General features: G+C 39.6%; 1 protein-coding gene across 1 annotated transcript in view; it reads left to right on the forward strand.

Annotated features, from left to right (window-relative positions):
• Window positions 1–21,968, forward strand: part of hepacam2 (HEPACAM family member 2) — a 75,831-nt gene extending 53,863 nt beyond the window's left edge. The window contains exons 8-10 of the mRNA XM_059972545.1: window positions 341–417; window positions 14,383–14,501; window positions 17,827–21,968. Of these exons, the coding sequence (XP_059828528.1) occupies window positions 341–417; window positions 14,383–14,481 (176 nt within the window). The 3' untranslated portion in view covers window positions 14,482–14,501; window positions 17,827–21,968. The remainder of the gene's footprint in view (window positions 1–340; window positions 418–14,382; window positions 14,502–17,826) is intronic.
• The last annotated feature ends 318 nt before the right edge of the window (window positions 21,969–22,286 follow it).

Consider the following 22,286-nt stretch of genomic DNA (forward strand, 5'->3'; position numbering starts at 1 on the left):
CAGTGGTATCTATCCATTTGCTTAAAATCCACCTGAATTCTAAAGCTGGTAGTAGGAATATCCAATTAATGCATCTCTTCACTATTTCAAATAGTTTATTTCTTGTGGATAAACATAATGATAAAAATTCACTTTTGCCTTAATGACAGCACAATAAATTATCCTCATTTTTCCTAAAGAATCCTTTAATTTTATACTCATCACCTGTTATTCTTGTCTTAGATGTTGGTCAGAACCTCGTTACCAAAACCACATCACCCTCCTTACTGTTGCTGGAGTGCTCTGTGCATGCAAATTTTGATGCTTCTTCTCCCATTTCAAAAAAATTCTTTATTTCCAGTTGAACAAGAACCTTCTATGGATGATTATGGAATATATGAATTTGTTGCTGTGCCAGAGCCAGCAGAGTTTCCACAGGTGGGTGCTGAGCAAGACGGGTTTTGCAAACTTAATGTTTGTTTATATTTGTTGGAACTTCCTTCTTGTAACCCTTTATCAACCAGCTTTTGATTTGCTGAATAATCCCAATGTCAGTGCAAAGTCAATGACTGGAAATGACAATCAGCTTTTACACCTGGAATCATCACACCAACTCACTCGGGGAATATGGTGATGAAGTAATAAATTAGTTGGAAGAGTTAAGTAGCCCTTATAAAGGATAGACACATTCACAAAATCTAGTCATTTAGGAGTTATTGGATCATAAGGCCCCTGTCTCCCGCCCAGTCACTAACCTCATCAACTTTGGAGATCCCCCATCCACTGCCACCAAACTCATAATTCCCTTACCCTGCACTGCTTATTTCTACCTCCTACCCAAGATCCACAACCTGACTGTCCAGGTAGGCCTAAACCTCTGCTTTCTCTTGTGTCCACAGACCTTGACTCCATTCTATCCCCTTTGGTTCAGTGCTTTCCTACCTACATCAGCAACACTTCACATGCTTGTGATCTCCTCAACCACTTTCAATTTGCTGACCCTAACCACCTCATTTTCACTGTATCTAGTTCCTTTGCACTTCTATCCCCATCAAGAAGGCCTTAAAGCTCTCCACCTTTTTCTTGGTAAGTTCCCCTCTAGCACTACTCTCCTCTGTTTGACAGAGTTTGTCCTCACCCTCAACAATATCTCCTGCCACTCATCTCACTTTCTTCAAACTCAAAGGGCACAGTTGTGCCTGCCTTTTTGCTAGCTACCTGGAACAGTTCATTTTCCAAGCCTTTCCTGGTAATGTTCCCCAACTCTTTCTGTGTTACGTTGATGACTGCATTGGTGCTGCTTCATGCACCCATGCTGAGCTCATCAATATTATCAACTGTGCCTCTGACTTCCACCCTGCCTTTAAGTTCACTTGGCCCACTTCTTTCCCACTTTTCAACCTCTCTGTCTCCGCCTCTGAAGACAAACTATCTACTGACCTCTTTTATATAACCTATCGATTCTCAAGGATATCTTGTCTATACCTCTTCCCACCCTCTCTACTGTAAAAATGTTATTCTCTTTTCTTCCACTGCATCTGTTCCCAGGATGAGGCCTTCCATTCCAAGACATCAGAGATGTTCTCCTTCTTCAAAGAATGGAGTTTCCCACCCTCCATTATTGATGCTGTCCTCATGCATCTCCTCCATTTCCCAGAAATCCATGCTCACCCACTCATCCCACCGCCTCACAAGAATAAAGTTCCTCATGTCCTCACCTACTACCCCACGAGTCTCTGCATTCAACACATCATTCCTTGCAACTCCCACCATCTTCAATGGGATGCTACCACCGATACATCTTTACCTCCCACCTCTCCCCGTCCCAACTGTCTGCTTTGCACAGGAATCACTTCCTCCATGATTCTCTTGTCCATTTGTCCCTCACTACTAATCTCCCTTCTGGCACATATCCCTGCAAGGGACAGAAATACTACAACTGCCCAGTCATTTCTTCCCTCACCTCTATTCAGAGCCCCAAACAGTCCTTCCAGGTGAGGCAACACTTCACCTGCGAATCTGTTGGAGTCACCTATTGTATCCGGTGTTTCTGATGTGGCCTCCTTCACACTGGTGAGAACCAACATAAATTCACGGTGTGCTTTGTCAAGCACTAACATTCCATCTGCTAAAAGTGGAGCTTCCTGTTGGCTAACAATTTTAATTGGTTTCCCCATTCCCATTCCAACATTTTGGTCCATAGGCACACGAGTGAATCTGCAGATGCTGGAAATAAATAAAAACACAAAATGCTGGCAGAACTCAGCAGGCCAGAGAGCATCTATGGGAGGAGGTAGTGACGACGTTTCAGGCCGAAACCCTTCATCAGGAGAGAAGGGTTTCGGCCCGAAACATCGTCATTACCTCCTCCCATAGATGTTGCCTGGCCTGCTGAGTTATGCCAGCATTTTGTGTTTTTATTTTGGTCCATTGCCTCCTCTTGAGCCATTCTCAGGGCAGAGGAGTCCTCACCTGAACTGTTGAGTTCCTCTAGCATGTTGCATGCCCCAGGGGTTATTGGGATGTGTTTTAAAAAATATTTGTGGAAATATTGCGGTTTAAATGCTTAATACACTTAAAATATTTAACAACCTTTTGGAGCAGGATGAAAATTTCTACTTTACTGATAAAGGACAAAAAATTTTCATACAGTGGATTTTACAACCACATGATACCTCAAGAATATCAAAGTATTTTGAAATGAAGTCCTTAAAGGAACTAGGGCAGTCAATTCATGCAGAGCTAAGTTCAGGAAACAGTAATGAGGGAAGAACCAGCTAATCTGTTTTTCTGATGTTGGGTCAGTATAAATGGGGTGGGGATGGTGGAAATAATTTCCCTGCTCCGTGTCAAAGCGGTGCCATGAGATAGTTTGCATCCACCACACAAAGAACAAAGAGAGCCATCGTTTAACATTTCTGTTGAATGACATCATGTCTGATGATACAGCAGTCCTGAAATCCCGTGCTCAGAACTTGTGGAAAAATTTCTGAGCATTAAACTCACAAACCCAGAGGCAGGAGCTGGCAGCTGAAATTAACAAGACACAGGGAAATGGCCAGGGGATTTGAAGGTTTTTCTGTGAATGAGGGAAAGGAATAACAGCCTGGTGTGAATCTACTTTGATGGCTGGCTCACATTATTCAGGGTAACGAAGGGAAGCTAAAGCAAGGACAGGGAAAAACAAACAAAGGATAATGCAAAACACATTGAAATGTGTCTGAGGTGTGGCACTGTTCTCAGTCATGTTTGTTTCATCAATCTTTTTTTTTGATATTTGTCTGTAGCACATGATGTAACTTTTAAATAAGTTACAGAATCATATAGCATAGAAACAAGTCCTTCAACCCACTGAGAAGTGTGCTATCTCTGCTAATCCCATTTGTTATTACTGATCCAAATCCTCAAAGCCTTTTGTTAATAATCTATTGACTTGCCGACATGTCTTTTAAATGTTGTAATTGTACCTGGCTCTACCGCTTCCACAGGTATCTCACTCCAAGAACCCAACACCCATCGTGTGGAAAACCTGTCTCCCCGGGTGCCCTTGCAATATGTCCCCTCTCACCTTAAATCTATGCCCTCCCGCAACCTGTGATAAAGACTGACCATCCATTTTATCTATGCTCCACTTAGTTTTATAAACCATCATATAGCCAGCACTATAAACAGTCCATTCAGTCTTGCCATATCACTCAAGCTTTCCAGTTCCAGCAACATCATTGTGAATCTTTTCTGCATTCTCTCTGGTCTAATCACATTATTGCTGCAGTACGGAGACTATAACTGCAAACAATTCTCCTAGAGTAGTCTCACCAATGTCTTATATAGTTGTAATATAATGTCCCAGCTTTTGCACTCAATGCTTCTACTCATGAAGGCAAGTGTGCCATATACCTTCACTGCCTATACCATCCCTTACAGAAAACTATGTACTTGTCCCCTTAGGTCTCTAACACTCCGTACAACCATGCCATTCACTGTATATGTTCTGCCATGGTTTAACGTCTCAAAATGCATCACTTTGGACTTGGCTGTACTAGTCCTTTGCCCACTTTCCCATCTGACCTAGATTGTACAACTTTAGACATCCTTCTTCATTGTCCACTATACCACAAATTTTGGTTTCATCTGCTAAGTTACTAATCATCGTCAGCTACATTCTCATCCAAATCAGTAATTTATATGACAAACAACAGGGGTATCAGTACTAATCCCTGCCACACACTCATGGTCAAAACTCTCTGATCTGGGAAATAAACCTCCTTTAGAAGATATCACTAAAAAAAAGCAAAGTACCGGAATTTCAAGACATTGGATGCCACTGCCGTGACTTTATTTGTCATAAGTCATACAACACAGGAACGGACCCTACGGCCCACTAATCTATGCTCAATACTAATCAATACTCGTCTATACCAGTACCCAAACACCTTGATAATTCAAGTGCTTCATAAATGTTGAGAGCATCTCTCTCCACTATACATTTAGGCACTGAATTAGTGTGTGTAACCACCTTCTGGGTGAAAATCAGCTATCTTCCAACTCTCCTACATCTCTCATTAAACTTATATAGTTTTTTTAGACATATGAGGAAAAGTTTTTTTCACTAACCTGCATTTTTTATTTTGTGTACCTAACTCATTGTCCTCTACTCCAAGGAAAACAAATCCAGCTAATCTGGGAACATTCTTCACTCTCTTCTGCCTCATCTCAATGTATTCACATCCTTTCCATAACATGATGACCAAAACTGGATGCAATACTCCAGTTGTGGTCCAGCTGAAGTTTTGTAATGTTGTACCATGTGCTTTCAAACAACAAAATTAGCAGAGAAGTTTGGGAGTGGGGCAAAGTCTGAGGTAGCAGAGGGAGGAATGGCAGGGATCAGGACATAATGTGTGATTATGGCAGTTGGTCAGGCTTTTCGGTGGAGGTTGGTGGCGAAAGGTCAGCAAACAAATAGCCCAGCACTGTACGGACTCAGCCATCACACACTGAATCATTTTCAAGTGCTAGCTGAGTTTCTTGGGTGTTGATTTCAGCCCACAAATAATTGTAGTTGTGTTGCAATCCAGAAAAATCTGTTTTTATACATGTACCAATTTTTGAAAAAGTACTAAGTATCTTAATTCCTTGGCCATTAGGCTGGAAGTTTGAGAGAGTGAATATCTGCAAAAAATATCTTTGATCACCACCTATTTGTCTGTACATTATAATTTTTCTGTGCTATTATGCTTCTCTTTAGAACAAAAAAAATGGAATGATCGTTTTTAGGATGTGTTCCGATTTAAAATTATACATTCAACAGAGTTCAGAAACTGTGGGCAGGACTTTCAGATCTTGAAACATTTAAATCAACATGCAAGCAAAATAACATCAAACCTTCAGCTCCAGGAAAAAGAAAGGCCTCCTCAATGTGAAATAAAAAGTGACCTGACAGAACTTGTGGTCAGACCACAAGAAAATGTGAGAGATGTATTACTAAGTACAGTGGGGGAACAAAATGGAATCCTTTGTGGGGTAGAGTAACAATAGCCTCCACTCCGATTAAACTCCTGTATGATTGATGATGGGATGGGTTAAGTGTCTACACTCTGCTCTACTGTTCTATGTTGCTCAAGACACTATTTGTATTCATTTGTTACAAAAGATGAGAACAATGGAGCAGGATTTTTAATCATCATCTTTTAAACATGGGTTAGCATTACTGCTGGGTCACATTTCATGGCCATTTGGTGGCTCAGAGCATGTAATACGGAGCATACGATATTTTTAACCCTACTTGTATTGATGTTCAACATTACTGTCCTGAAAAATTACAATGAACTTGTGATATAGGAGCTATAAACCCAGAAATTATTTAACATAAGCTTTCCTAGAGTGAAACAACTATAACTGATTTTATAAGTTTTGACTGACTCCTGCCCTCAGAGAAACACAAGAAATAGTAGCAACTTCTGACTAACATTAAAGCAGAGACAAGATGAGGTGAAGGATATGTGTACTATAATTAATGAGTTTGAGTATGACTTTAAGAGCTGCCTGCATCATGTTCTATGCCTTCAGATACATACCAGTGGTGAAAGTTCCTGAAGATCCTTTGCTCCTTTTCACAGTTGCGACCAATTGGCTCCTCAAGGATGTAAGCTCCCATTTGGTTCAAAAGTATTTGGCAAACTGGGTCCTATTTAAAATTGATAAGAGGCAGAGGGTAGTGTTGAATAAGTTATTGTCTGACTGGAATAAGTCTCTTACCAGTGATGTGTGGTGAGAATCAATGTTATAACCAGTAGTGTGCCACAGGATCAATGCTGTAACTAGTGGTGTAGCACAAGGATCGATGTTACGTGCTGGGGTTTGACATGTGTTTCTGGACAGTTGGGGTAGTTTTGCCTCTTGATACAGAGGGAAAGTTGGGAACAGTGGGAGATGGAATTTAATCCAGATAAGTGCAAGATAATGCATTCTGATTTCAAAGTAAATTTATTATCAAAGTACATATATGTACTTCTGATACTGGAAGGACATGTATAGTAAATGGCAGGGAAGTTAGACGGAGAGACAGTCTCGGGGGTGAAAGTTCATAGCTCCCTGAAAGTGGCAATACGTGTGGAAAGGGTATTTAATTTGCTTCCCTGCATAGGTAGTGGGTACAGAGTAAGAGAGTAAGGGAATCATGTTACAACTCAACAATACTTCCGGGGCACCTAGGGGTGACTCGAGTAGCAGCAGTACTCTCAATAGATACAATTAAATATTCCCGTTTCAGCGTGACAAAGCTAAAAAGCACAGCTGCTTCCAAGATCAATACAGTCAACAGATGCGTTTAAGTGAACTATCGCTGCTTAAAAATGACAGAAGCAAATCTGACTGAACAGAAATGCCCACGGAGGAATCGTGGCTGTAGATCACAGTTACAAGTGTGTTTAAGGAAACGGGGTTTTAAACACCCAATACTGACTATCTTGCTGGCAAACGTGCAGTCTCTGCTGAATAAGATCGATGATCTCAGAGACGGGGTGCTGAATCAGAGGGACATTAGGACCATGGAATCCTGGTTAACCCTTTCTGTATTGGATGCAGTGATTCAGATTGATGGGTTTACAATACACCGTCAGGATAGATCTATAGAGTCTCTCAAAAGCAGAGGTGGAGGATTATGCCTCATGATCAACTCTCCTTGGTGCATAAATATATCAGTGCTGTCCCAATTCTGCTCACCAGACCTGGAGTATCTAGCAGTTAAGTGCTGTCCTCTTTACCCCCCACGGGACTTTTCCAGGGTCATTTAGATAGCAGTACGCATTCAGGCCAATGTCAATCAGGCTTTAGATGATCTGAGCAATGGGATCAACATGCACGAAACAGTGCATCCTAATGCCTTCACCAATGCCCTGGGAGATTTTAACCAGGCCAGTCTGGAAAAAATCACTAAGCAATTACCATCAACAGTTCATTTGCAATACCAGAGGAAACAACACACTGGATCATTGTTACACCATCATCAAGAATGCTTACTGTGCAGTTCCACGCCTTCACTTTGGGAAGTCTGATCACCTGGCTGTACTTCTACTCCCTGAATATAGGCAGAGACTGAAGACTGCAGCATCAGTCCTGAGGACTAAGAAGGTTTGGACAAGGGAAGCACAGGAGCACCTACAGGACTGCTTTGAATCGGTGGATTGGACTGTATTCAGGGATCCATCTTCAAACCTGGATGAGTATGCTGCAGTTGTTACTGACTTCATTAAGACCTGTGCGATGAGTGTGTGCCTACAAAGACTTGCTGTGCATTCCCAAACCGAAAACCGTGGATAAACCAGGACATACATCGTCTGTGGCATTCAAGTCTGGCAACCCAGATATGATCTGCAGAGATCTATTTCAAAGGTGAAGAGACAACTACAAATGAGATTTGGAGTGATGTGGTGTGGTGCACGACAATTCTGGAAGGGCTTGTAAGACATTACTTTCTACAAAGTGAAACCCAACAGCATGAATGGCAGTGATGCTTCACTACCAGGTGAATTCAATGCCTTCAGTGCTCAATTTGAAAGGGAGAACACAACTACAGCTGTGAAGATCCCTGCTCCACCTGATGACCCTGTGATCTCCGTCTCAGAGGCTGATTTTAGACTGTATTTAAAGAGAGTGAACCCTCACGAGGCGGAAGATCCCAATGGAGTACCTGGAAAGGCTCTGAAAACCTGTGCCAACCAACTAGCGGGAGTATTCAAGGACATTTTCAACCTTGCACAACTATGGGTAGAAGTTCCCACTTGCTTCAGAAAGACAACAATTATACCCAGTGTCTCAGAAGAATAATGTGAGCTGCCTTAATGACAATTACCCAGTAGCACTCACATTGACAGTGATGAAATGTTTTGAGAGGTTGGTTATGACAAGACTGAACTCCTGCCTCAGCAAGGACCTGGACCCACTGCAATTTGCCTATCACCACAATAGGTCAATGGCAGACGCAATCTCAATGGCTCTTCACACGGCTTTAGACCACCTGGACAACATGAACACCTATGTCAGGATGCTGTTCATCGACTATAGCTCAGCATTTAATACCATCATTCCCACAATCCTGATTGAGAAGTTACAGAACCTGGGCCTCTGTACCTCCCTCTGCAACTGGATCCTCAACTTCCAAACCAGAAGAGAACAATCTGTGCGGATTGGTGATAACATATCCTCCTCGTTGACGATTAACACTGGCGCACCTCAGAGATGTGTGCTTAGTCCACTGCTCTACTCTCCATATGCACATGACTGCGTGGCTAGGGATAGCTCAAATACCATCTATAAATCTGCTGATGATACAAGCATCATTGGTGACGAAAGGACGTACAGGAGTGAGGTATGTTGACAAGTGGAATGGTGCCGCAGCAACAACCTGGCACTCAACATCAGTCATATGAAAGAGCTGATTGTGGACTTCAGGAAGGGTAAGACAAAGGAACACATACCAATCCTCATAGAGGGATCAGAAGTGGAGAGAGTGAGCAGCTTCAAGTTCCTGGGTGTCAATTTCTCTGAGAATCTAATCTGGTCCCAACACATCGATGTAGTCATAAAGAAGGCAGGGCAGCGGCTATACTTCATTAGAAGTTTGAACAGATTTGGTATGTCAACAAATACAATCAAAAACATATGATGTACCGTGGAGAGCATTCTGACAGGCTGCATCACTGCCTGGTTTGCGGGGGGGGGAGGTTACCGAAAGAAGCTGCAGAGGGTTGTAAATTTAGTCGGCTCCATCTTCGGTACTAGCCTAAAAAGTACCCAGGACATCTTCAAGGAGTTGTCTCTCAGAAAGCTAACGTCCATGATTAAGGACCTCCTTAATCAGACATGCCCTTTTCTCACTGTTACCAGGTAGGAGGTACAGAAGCCTGAAGGCACACACTCAGCGATTCAGGAACAGCTTCTTCCCCTTTGCCATCCGATTCCTAAATGGACATTGAACTCTTGGGCACTAACTTACTTCTAAAAAAATATATAGTGTTTCTGTTGTTTGCACAATTTTCAATTTTTAATTTTTAATTTATATACATATACTTTATAAAGTCTACTGAATAAGATTTACTTATTTATTTATTAACATTATTTTTTTTCTCTTCTATATTACGTATTGCATTGTACAGCTGCTACTAAGTTAACAAATTTCATGTCACATTCCAGTGATAATAAACCTGATTCTGATTCTGTTACCTCAGTTAGGTCACACTTGGAATATTATGTGCAGTCTGGTTATTACATTACAAATATGATCTGATAGTGCAAAGAGAATCACCCGATTGCTGCCTAGAATGGAGTGGTTTAGCAAGCAGGAGAAAATGGATTAGCTGGGATTATTCTCACTGGCAGAAGACTAAGAAGTGAGCTTACAGAAACTTACAAAATGTGAGGGGCCTCAATAGGACAGATATTCTGCTTCCATGGGCAGGGGGTGTAAAACTGGAGGATACTTTCAGGTGAGATGTGAAATATGTAAAGAAGATCCAAGGTGTAAGCTCTCACACAGAGGACAGTGTGTACATGGAAGAGGAGGTCATAGAGTCAGGTGCAGTCACAACACTTCAAAGTATTTGCACGGTACATGGTTAGATATAACATAGACTTATGTGGACAAATATAGGAAAATGGGATTGGTGTGGATAGATATTTGTGTTTCTAGGTTTCTATGCTCTGTGATTCTGTGGCTCTCAGGTTGCTTCATTATTGAATAAGATCAGAACTGATGTAATGTTGGCCTCAATTCCACTTTCCTGATCTGTACCCATACTCCTCTCTCAACCTTTGCTTTGATGTACAGTGGACTCTGGTTAATTGCGACACATCCAGACCAGTATATTTTGGCCCATTTAGTGGATGTTTCATGGAAATAGTTAAAAAGGTATAAAAAAGACAAGCTTCCATTTAAATGAATAACAAATTATATATTAAAATAAAATACAGAACAAATTATAACAATATACCAATACTGCTGTAGCACTATAAAACTGTATTAGTTCCTGACAGTTCATCCACTGTATGTGACCGTGTTCTTTTGATGACTGAATGAACAAAATCAGTGCAGACACCTAGTACAGATAATGGACTGCCTTCATACAACACTATCGATGATTACATCCTCCAAATCTTCATGATCTTGATGAAGAAGTAAAATCTTTTCCTTTTCACTTCTGGCCATTTTTGGCATCTGAAAGCTTGAACGCTTGAAACCACAGTGAGCAAAACAGTTCTGAATTCTCTTCCTACTTATTTCTCACCAACTATCAATGACAAAAACTTGCTGCTTTTGAAGACAAGCACACACCACTGATGCTATTTAAAAGCTGTTGACTCTGAGCACAGTGTAATGTCTAATGGCCACATAAGTGCTTATAAATGCCATTAATTAGAAACTGTTCAGCTTTAGTCTCCTGCCCCAATTAAATAGCATTATGTCCCAAATAAATGAAGGGTATCCCAGATATCTTCTCAATTAGTTTTTTATTCTTTAAGAGATGTCCCAAATAAGCGTTTTCCTGATTAATCAATGGCCCAATTAACCAGAATCCACTGTATTCAATATTTCTACTTCCACAGTTGTATGGAATAGAGTCTTCCAGTGATTCATGATCCATAGTGATGGATAAACTACTAAGTAAACTGTGTGGGATTAACTACTCACATTTACTTCACTTTCCATCTAGAGGGTGACTAGATTAGTAGTGAGGTTTGCTGATCGCTACCATCTAACTACCTATCAGCTGCTCTGATGTGAGCTGAAAGCATCCAGCCTTTATGTTGGTGGCCAGATCTCACAAGTCACCAGCGCAACTCCACTAAGATTCTTTGGTCCACTTGGACTGTTGAGCGCTGGGATACGCAACCCCGCCTGGTCTCTATTTATCTTGGACCTATTTCCATTGGATCACTTTCTCACTCTGTAAAGACCAAATGGTTGTTGGTGTACAAGAATTCATACTTAGTTATTTTCTGCTCTATGTGGAAGCAAGTCATCCTCAATCCTGTATGACTAGCTATGAAGAAGATTCCTGTGCAGTTATTCAGGATAATAGGGGACAGACCCATTGTAACACCTTCATAATTTTCATGGCAAATGGTTTGATTACTTTTAGCTTGACAATATTAAAGATCATATGAACATTTCCAAATATTTTCCAAGTAAGAAACAGTAAGGATAAATTTCAGTTTTGGCACTAGCGCAAAAAACACTTGCTATTCCCTCAAGTCCTATTTTACAGCAGGTGACCAACAAATAGAAGATTTATTAAATAAATTATAGTCATTGAGATTTTCTGTCAACATTTCTCTTTTATAAAGCTTCTAAGTGCAACATACATATATAGAGTCATTGAGAAGTACAGCATAGAAGCAGGCTTTCTGAAAACATTTAAACTGCCTACTACATCGACCTGCACTGGCACCATAGCCCTACCATCCATGTACTTATCCAAACTTCTCTTAAACATTGAAATTGAGCTTCCATGCTCCACTTGCACTGGCAGCTCATTCCACGCTCATGCGACCCTCTGAGAAAAGAAATTTCCCCTCAAGTTCCTCTTAAAATTTTCACCTTTCACCTTTAACCTTTGGCCTCTGGTTGTAGTTCCGCTCAACCTCAGTGGAAAAAGCCTGCTTGCATTTACCCTATCTATATCCCTCATAATTTTGTATACCTCTATCAAATCTCTCAGTCATCTATATTTTAAGGAATACAGTCCTAGCCTATTGAATGTTCCCTTATAACTCAGATCCTCCAGACCTAGAAACATCTGTGTGCGCTTTCAAACTTATTTACATCTTTCCTGTAGATAGGTGACTAAAACTCTACACAATACTCCAAATTAAGCCTCACCAACATCTTACACAACTTCAACATAACATCCCATCTCCTGTACTCAATACATTGATTTATGATGGTCAATGTGCCAAAAGCTTTCTTTATGGCCCTATCTACCTGTGATGCCACTTTCAATGAATTATGGACCCGTAATCCCAGATTCCTTTGTTCTACCAACTCCTCAATGACCTACTGTTCATGTTTTAAGACCTACCATGGTTGGTACTACTGAAGTGCAATACCTCACACTTTTCTGCATTAAATTTGATCTGCACACAAATTCCACATGTGGTTTTCATAATAAATGTGGAGGTGGAAATTTATGTAGAGATAGAGAAACCAGGATGGAATGAATGGCTTTAATATGGGGAGTTAATTATATCTATGCATTTACTTCAGTCATCATCTGGCCTTTAAATCTCCATCACCAAAAGACTGCACTTGATTCTAATTCAACCTATGACACGAAATTAAAAAATTTACATCTGAGAACAGTTCATGTAACAGTTCCAGTGACATTGAATATTCCCTTTTATAATGGAAATCACATTAGCCTTTTGTACAATATTAACAATGATTGACACACACTGCTTATTTTTAGTAAATTTCATCTTTTCACTATGTTCTATAGCAAAATTACTTTCTTTCAAACCTGTACTTCTTTTCGCAAAGTCCACTAGTATTTAGTAACAAATTTTAATGTAAAATCAGACTGAAAAATTGTATGTAAATAGAGACTGAATGTTTAAGTCCAAGGCAGCTAATTTTTTATTAGGACTGGATTCAACTATATATTCAACTATATCCATCAAGGACATAACTTTCCCTACCATCAATAACATCTGTATGGGGTAATGCTGAAGAAGGTGGCATCCGTCATGAAAGATCCCCACCATCTGGGATATAAACTGTTCTAGTTACTATCATCAGGGAGGAGCTACAGAAGCCTGAAGACCCACACTCAGTGATTCAGAAACAGCTTCTTTCCCTCAGCCATTAAATTTCTCAACAGTCCATGAACCTATGAACTACCACATTAATCCATTTTTATTGCACTATTTATTTATTTAACAACCTATAGTAATTTTATGTATGACTGCCACAAAACAGCGAATTACACATCATCCAAGTTATTAATAGTAAGTGTGATTTTGATTAAAAATTGGCCAAATTTTGCTCAGACATATCAATGCGAAAGTGCATTTGTATTTAGTGGAAAAAAACACACTGTTGTGGTACGCAGTGTGAGGTTTAATCTAACCATGACTTGGGAACATTTAACATTGGTCAGGTCCTCCCCTGCTTATGAACACCAGTCTTATGTATAGTCTGGACATATGAATGAGCATTTTGGAATCAAATAGAATGGATCTGTCAACTGCTGTTGGGGTTTCAGGGAAGTTCTTCCACTTGGGATCTTGGTTTGTGTCTGGCCACATTTCCAAGTTATGAAGAGTCAAGGTTACAAATGGTTCACAGAACGGAGCCTTTCTGTTAGCTGGAGAGGGCCTGTCCTATAATGCATTCGGCGTTAATGAAACCCGTCAGTTCAATGCATTTTTGGTAGACAAAGAGAAATACTTATGATAAAATTTCATTGTTTTTCCATTTCTTATTAAAGTACATCAAATTATTTTAATGACTCAGTGAATTTGGCAAAGCAAAAGCAATAAGTTACAATGGATTTAGAAACTACACTGTATGGATCTAAAGTAATTTCAGTATTACTCTGCTTAACAAGTGATATTTATCTCAGCTAACAGGGACATTTAACAAATTTAAAATACTAAACGTAGTTTTGTTTTAAAGCTAAGTATTGTTTTTGAATGTTTATCTTGCACAGAACTACGTTAGACCTAGGTGTATTAAAGTGAATGGGAATAGTTAATGTAAAAACAATTACATGAAGTCTTTGTTAAAATGCTGTAGTTAATATGTATAAGGTGTTATTTTATGGGATATATATTTCTTTTCTAAATATGAACTAATTTTACATTAATTTTAAAAATATATATGTTTGTTCATTTAATACATTTTAGGTTCCACCAGATAAATTAAGCACCGTGTACGATATTATTCGAGTACCAGACATCCACACAGTTTATGAAGTCATTTGCCAGACACCAAAAACATCTTGATGTTGGACTGATCTCAACAGGTAATAGTGGCTTTCATTTTGAACTAGTACTGCAATTAAACTTATATGGCAGAGATTACGGTCAGACTGCTGGGGTCAAAATCTCAATTTTTCTGAAGTCTAGACACAAAACTGGATGGATTTAGATTGGAAGCAGCTTCTTGCAGGTAACTCTGTATCTGACAAATAGTTAGTCATTCGAAATAGAAAGTTTATGGCTAAGGTGTTCCCATTAGGCTGAAGGAGAACCCTGGATGTCAAGGATATCAATCGATGGTTAAAGGAAAGAAAGGAAGCATAAGATAAGTTATAGAGAATTTAAAATTATGGAAAGCAGACAGCAGTATAGAAATTGTAGTAGGCTGCATAGAAAAGAAATTAAGAGGGCAACAAGGGAACACCAAGCACCACTGGCAGATGATTGATCACAAATCACGAAGTATTTTATAAGTATATCAAGAGCAATAAGGTAACCTGAGAAAGATTGGGGCTTATTTAGGGATCAAAGTGGAAAATTATACATGGTGTCAGAGAACATAGGTAAGGTAATAAATGAGTAATTCTCGTCTGTATTCACTGAGGGGAAGGGAACTGTATTTGGAAGATGTGGGAAGGAAAAGTTCACATCAAAAATGAGGAGTTATTATTTTTGTTTATTATTAATTCAAAGATCGGAAGTACATTTATTATCAAACCATGTATGCCGTATACAATCCTGAGATTCATCTTCCCACAGACAGCCACGAAACAAAGAAACTCAATGGAAACTGTTCAAAGAAACATCATTCATCCAAAGCACAAAAAAAAGAACAAATTGCGCTAACAGCAAAAATGAGTGAAAAGCGCAGAATATACAACATCAAACCACAGATTCTAGGAATGTTCCACTTAGTACAGTTCAGTTCAATTTAGCGCACTGCCATTTGTTGATTGCAGGCTACCGAGCCAGTCTGCCCTGATCAACATCGCAAAAGACAGCAATTAAAAACAAGTACCCGGAAACCAGAAACACTTCATAGCATGAACCATAGAGTCAAGTCCACAAACTGATTTCAATTAAACCTTGTCCAAGACCCAAGACTCCAGCAGCATCGAGCAAGAGGGAAAGAGAGACCATTCAAATGCAGCCACCCTCCTCTGAGAGCTGCAAGCCAGAGAGAAACTGATCACATGCAGGCACCTTCCTCCAGCATCAGTGAGAGAGGGGGGGGGTGCAAAAGCAGGCAGATGGCGCTGAACACCGTCGTTGATTTCAATCTTATTACTTAGGCAATAAATAATATTATTATTTGGAGATACAGCATGATAACAGGCCCTACCGGCCCAATGAGTGTGAACCACCCAATTACACCCATGTGACAGATTAACCTACTAACTTTTGGAATGTGGGAGGAAACCAGAGCATCTGCAAGAAACTCACGCAGTCCTGAGGAGAACATCCAACTCCTTACCGATTTAACCTGCGTCGTTGGCGCTGTAAAAGTAATATGCTAACCACTACGCAAGCAGGTTTAAAAAAATGGATCAATCCCTAGGGTCTGATCAGATGTGTCCCAGGCTGGTATGAGAAGAAGGGAGGTGATGGGATTCTGACTGAGAATTTTAAATCTTTGCTGGCCACAACTGAAGTCCCAAGTGACTGGATGAGAGCAAATGTGGCACCTTTATTCCAGAAGAGGAGCAAGAATGAGACTGTTAATCACAGGCTAGTGAGTAAAACATCACTGGTAAGTTTCTGAGGAACAGCAATAACCTGTACTTGGAAAGGTATCGACGGTAATCAGCTGTCTTTGTTAGGGGAATGTTCTGTTTGACCAATTTGATTGAATTTTTCAAACACTTAACAAAAATAAGGGTGCTGTGTTTGGCACGTGAGACTGGTCTAAAATATTAGAGCCCATGAAATCCAGAGCAAGTTGGGAAGTTAGATCCAAAGTTGCTTTTGTCATTGGACGTTTTATGGTTGAGTTGTGTTTTTATGATTGGAAGCATGTGCTAAGTGGTGTATCATAGGGATCCGTACTGGAAAACGTTCTATTTGTTTATTATATTGTGTCCAGTTTTGGTCACCAAATTACAGGAAGGATATTAATAAGGTTGAAAGAGTGCAGAGAAGGTTTACAAGGATGTTGCTGGGACTTGAGAAACTGAGTTACAGAGAAAGGTTGAATAGGTTAGGACTTTATTCCCTGGAGCATAGAAGAATGAGGGGAGATTTGATAGAGGTATATAAAGTTATGATGGGCATAGATAGAGTGAATGCAAGCAGGCTTTTTCCACTGAGGCTAGGGGAGAAAAAAACCAGAGGACATGGGTTAAGGGTGAAGGGGGAAAAGTTTAAAGGGAACATTAGGGGGGGCTTCTTCACACAGAGAGTGGTGGGAGTGTGGAATAAGCTGCCAGATGAAGTGGTAAATGAGAGCTCACTTATAGCATTTAAGAAAAACTTGGACAGGTATATGGATGAGAGGTGTATGGAGGGATATGGGCCAGGTGCAGGTCAGTGGGACTAGGTAGAAAAACAGTTCGGCACAGCCAAAAAGGGCCATAAGGCCTGTTACTGTGCTGTAATGTTTTATTGTTCGATATATATATTTTTTGAGATATCCCATGGAATGTGCCCTTCTGGCCCTTCGAGTCGCACTACCCAGCAACCCCTCAATTTAATCCTAGCCTAATCACAGGACAGTTTATAATGATCAATTAACCTACCAACTAGTACATCTTTGGACTGTGGGAGGAAACCAGAGCACCTGGAGGAAACCCACGTGGTCATGGGGAGAACGTACAAATTACTTACAGGCAACGGTGGGAATTGCTGGTACCGTAAAGCGTGCAAATCACTATGCTACTGTGATGTCCAAGTTTGATTAACTGTCTACACAAACCAATGTACTCAGAAGCCATCTTTAAAGTCCTTCCAGCAGTTTAAAATGATGAATTGTGGTGGAAGATATCTTTAAATAATATTCATACAATTATTCTCATTAAAAATGTGTGGGTTTTTAAAAAAAATTGTGAATGGTGCATAGAGGAAGTTTAATAAAAAAACAACATGCGTATTTGTTTACATAGAACTATTGTTAAAGCCTGAATATCAAGTGTAATGTTATTCTCTATAGTTCAATTCATACTTTCAAATGTGTGGTGTGACTTAATTTCTAGGTTGGAACTCAAAAAATGGTAGCTAAATTTATTGATGACCATATCATGCCTTTTAAATCTGCTGATCATTCACAGGCACTACATAAATATGTTCTGCTTGTGCTGAAAATAAGAGAGGAAAATTGTTGTGAATACACATATTTCAAGGTACAATAAACTTGCCCCTTCTGTGTTTTACCAGTTGGATGCTGTATTTTCCACATGCCAGAAGACTGCGACAGTTGTGCTATGACTGTGTGTTTTGACAACAAACTATAAAGACAGCCAAGGTCAGAACAACAAGAAGCTGAACCTTTTACTGTCCAGCAGCTGGTGAATCATTTCTTCTCAAAACAGAAAAATCACTGAAGCAGCTTGCAAAGCATTTATTCATCAGCAAAGTTTTAATAATTTAACTTTTAAACTTTCAGCATAAAATGTAATAAACAATAGGGATTAAGTTAATGACTAAATGAGATTATCAGAAAATATCTTTCATTTTTAACTGTTATCCATAAGATGTATTTATTCTAAAACTTAAACTGTCATTTTGTGCAGGGATTGGTTTACATTTTCCGTGAGAATCTTATACATATATTGAAATCTTGTACACATTTATTATAACGGGATACATCGGAGACTGAATCCTACCATAATTAGTATATGGGAATCATGAACTCAATTATTTAGTGGTGTTTCTAGATGATACAATATCAGTGCAAAACTGGATATTATTTAATATTTTATGCATTTGATTGATAACCTAACTCAAAGGGATCATAAAATTGTTAGTAGAGCAAGAATATTGGAGTGAATTCATTGGTAGAGTTAACCTGGGAGTGCTCAACATGAATAATGATCCCAAAAGACCAAGACCATACAAACCAGAAGACATAGCAGCAGAATTAGGCCATTCAGCCCATTGAGTCTTCCCTGCCTTTCCATCATGGCTGAATAATTATTATTCCCTTCAACATCATTCTCCTGCCTTCTCCCTGTAACCTCTGATGCCCATGCAATCAAGAACCTATCAACCTGCACTTAAAATATACGCATATGCAGTAACTTGATCTCCACAGCCGTCTGTGGCGATGAATTTCACAGATTCACCATGCTCTGACTAAAGAAATTCTTCATCATTCCTCCTCCAAAAAAGTATTCCATACTGTTGTTTAGAGAAACTCAACGAAGTACAAATCACTACTTCTGAATGCACATATTTCCTTCCAGACAATTAAAGATATGTAAATATAGTAGTCAATTTACATGATTTTTGTATCATTTGGAGTGGCATGAACATTTATCTGACCCAGGATAATATGTAAACATGTGCATGTGATCTAACAGAGGTTTTAAAACATCTAAACAGAAAACATACAGACTTAAAAATAATATTTTAAGAGGTGTTCTGCTTTCAGGAAATTTAATTTTTTCTGTATCTTCTGTTATGATGAGGATCCATATCCCTTGTCAATTCTTATTAGAATTTTAGATGTAGCTATAAGAAATCAAAAATGGCAGATTTTTAAAGATCCAAATAATTATTTATAATACCAGTTGAAGAAGAATTGCCAAGAATTATTTTAAGCTGCTTTGGAGCCACTGTAGTGCACTGGTCTATCTTTAAGATGTTTTAGAAGCCTGTAGAAAAATATAAAGTGGTACTTCAGGGTGCATCTGTCAAGCAGATAAAAAAGTTCTGTGAAAATCTGTCTTTAATTTTATATTATTTAAGAATCATCATCATCATTATGTGCTGTGTCATGTGACATAGATGATTATGGTCTCATGATCATGATTGTTCTTAGCAAATTTAAGAACCATGGAATGTTTTTTTTAAAAAGGAGCAGGATGATGTGATTCCAGCCTCTTGAATCCAGTTCACAATCCATAAAGTTATGACTGGCCATTTCCTCAGCTATGCTCCAGCACTTCCTCCCCCATTCTCATACTCCTTGATTCCAATGATCTGTTTATCACAGCCTGAATATTAGCCAATGACTGAACATTATATATTTTGAGTAAAAGATTTCCACAGAATCATAATCCTCCAAATGAAGTTTTACCCGAATGTATTCCTCCTCCTTATCCCTAGACTGTTGAAATTAGTTCTAAACAATTTCGATCAGTTCAAGGAAATGGCTGATAAGTATCCAGAGTTCCAAATTCTTCCAGAACTTGCTTCATCATTAGCCACTGCTGAAGTCCCTGAAGACTGGAAGGTAGCTAATGTGCTGTGTTGTGGAAGAAGGGCAGCAAGGACAAGCCAGGGAACTGCAGGTTTGTTAGCATGATATTACTGGTGGGGAAGTTACTGGAGGGAATTATGTGGGACAGTACCTACCAGCATTTGAATAGACAGAGTCTGATTAAGAGCAGCATGGTTTTATATGTTGGAAGTTATGTTTGTCAGAATGGAGACTAGTGAAACATTGTGAGCCACAGTGGTCAGTGTTGGGACCCTTGTTATTTATATAAATAATCTGGATATGAATGCACAAGGCTTGATCAGCAAGTTTGCAGATGACATGAAATTAAGACATGAAATTAAGAGGTATTGTTGATAGTGAAGAAGATTATTGTAGATTACGGTGGGGGGGGTCTTGATCAGTCAGGAAGTGGTCTGTTGAGTGGCAAATGGATTTTTATACAATATGTGGTAATGCTTTTTGGAAAGTGAAGCCAGCCTAGGACTTGTATTATGAATGGTAGGCAACTAGGAAATGCAACGTATCTTAGAGACCGAGGAGTTCAAGTGTATAGTTCACTGAAAGCAGCATCACAGAATTTCTGGGAGTTAATCTGCAGCAGGTGAATGATAGGTGGAAACAGACGGAGAGAAAAGAAAACAAAATATGGAAGAAGGTAAGAGGGAGGCGAGTGAGCTAAACAGCAACACAAAGGTCTACCAGAGCTGAATTCAGGTAAGTAAAGGAGGGGAAAATGGATCTATTAGTGGAGAAGGGAGAGGTGAACGGCAGTTGGAATTGGAACGGCAGGGGGAGAATCTGAGTGAAGTTGTTAAAAGAAGAAGGTGAACAGGGTGCTGAGGGAGGGGAACAAAAATGGGAGAACCAGAAGATCAGAATGAGAGGAGAGGAGAGAACCGGGGTGGGGTGATAGGGAGAGGAAAAACAGAAAGATTGTGGACAGGGTGTTTACCTAAAATTGGAAAACTCAATTTTTGTGCCATTGGGTAATAGACTCTCTAGATTATATATAATGTGTTGCTCTTCCAGTTTGTGTTGGAGCTTCAGCTGGTGGTACAGATGGTCAGGGTGGAAATGGAGAGAGAACTTGAAATCGTTTGCAAACTGAGCATCAGTGTTAGTGAAGCAGTGGTTGAGTCTGTGCTTCATCTTGCTGATGTTGAGAAGACCATATCAGGAGCACTGAATGCAGTAGGCAAGGTTAGATGAGATGCATGTGAACGTTTGCCTCATCTGCAAGGACAGTTTAGGTCCTAGATGGTGTGGGAGGAGGTGTAGGGTCAAGGGTTACATCTACAGTGATGGCAGGGGAGACAGCCAGGAGTAACAGAAGGAACAATGTGAAAGGATAAGTGGACGAGAGAATCATGGAAGGTAGAGAGGGGTGGGGATGAGAAGTGCCTGGTGGAAATGATGAAGGCCCAAAAGGTGAAACATAATACCCAGTGAACTCTATCGCTGTTCTGTCTGGGAGGAGATAGGATGAGAGCTGATGATGGGAAACAAAGGAGGTGCAAGGTAGGGCTCCATCAACCACAGCAGAAGTGAACCAATACCTCCTGAAAATGGAGACATTTCAGATGCCCTGGAACATCTTGAGTGGAGATGCGGTGGAGAATGAGAAACTGGGAGAAAAGAACAACATAGTTTCAAGAGACAGATGGGAAGAGGTGAAGTCTAAGTCACTGTTGGGGTCAGTGGGTTTAGCATAAATACCAATGCCTTGTCTCCTAAGAGAGAGACAGTGAGACCAGAATCCTCACTGATTGGATTTGACATGAGGTGTATTTCACTCTATGTTTCAATGTACATGGGGCAAATAAAACTAATCTAATTGCTTGCTGTAACTACATGTTAACTTTCATGTCCATGGATACAGCAAACCTCTCTGAACATCAGTGACATTGAAGTAAATATTGATTTTTCTTTTCTCTATGTCACTACGAATTACCTGAAATTTTCTCAAGATTACATTCCATCTGTCACTGTATGTCAATTTCCTTCTGCAGGCTCAATATCTACTCAGAACTTAGTTTCTCACTTAGAATTATAATATCAGCAAATTTCTACTGTATATACTGGTCCTGGCCTCATTATTAATGTTATACTTGTAAATTGTAAATATTGCATTGAGATTAGGTACAGTCACTTTTGTAAATGTGAGAAATAAAAGTGCCTTGTTTGAAAAGCTAGAACATTTGGTGGGTATGACTGAACAAATGTGCATATCGACACTGGTAATTATGTATATGACTTGGATATTGAGGATATAATTATACAAATTATGCAGTTTTAGCACTATTCTTGTGGTCTTAATATTATCCTTACCTAACATAGATGATATATAGACTTGAATACTCCTCGTGGTGGTATGTAATCATGTTGCTACTGTGAGACGAAACTGAATTTCTATTCTGCAGTAAATAACATTCTAGTTAACTGGCCCATGGGC

The sequence above is a fragment of the Hypanus sabinus genome, chromosome 6 (assembly GCF_030144855.1).
Source record: "Hypanus sabinus isolate sHypSab1 chromosome 6, sHypSab1.hap1, whole genome shotgun sequence".
NCBI classification, from domain to species: domain Eukaryota; kingdom Metazoa; phylum Chordata; class Chondrichthyes; order Myliobatiformes; family Dasyatidae; genus Hypanus; species Hypanus sabinus.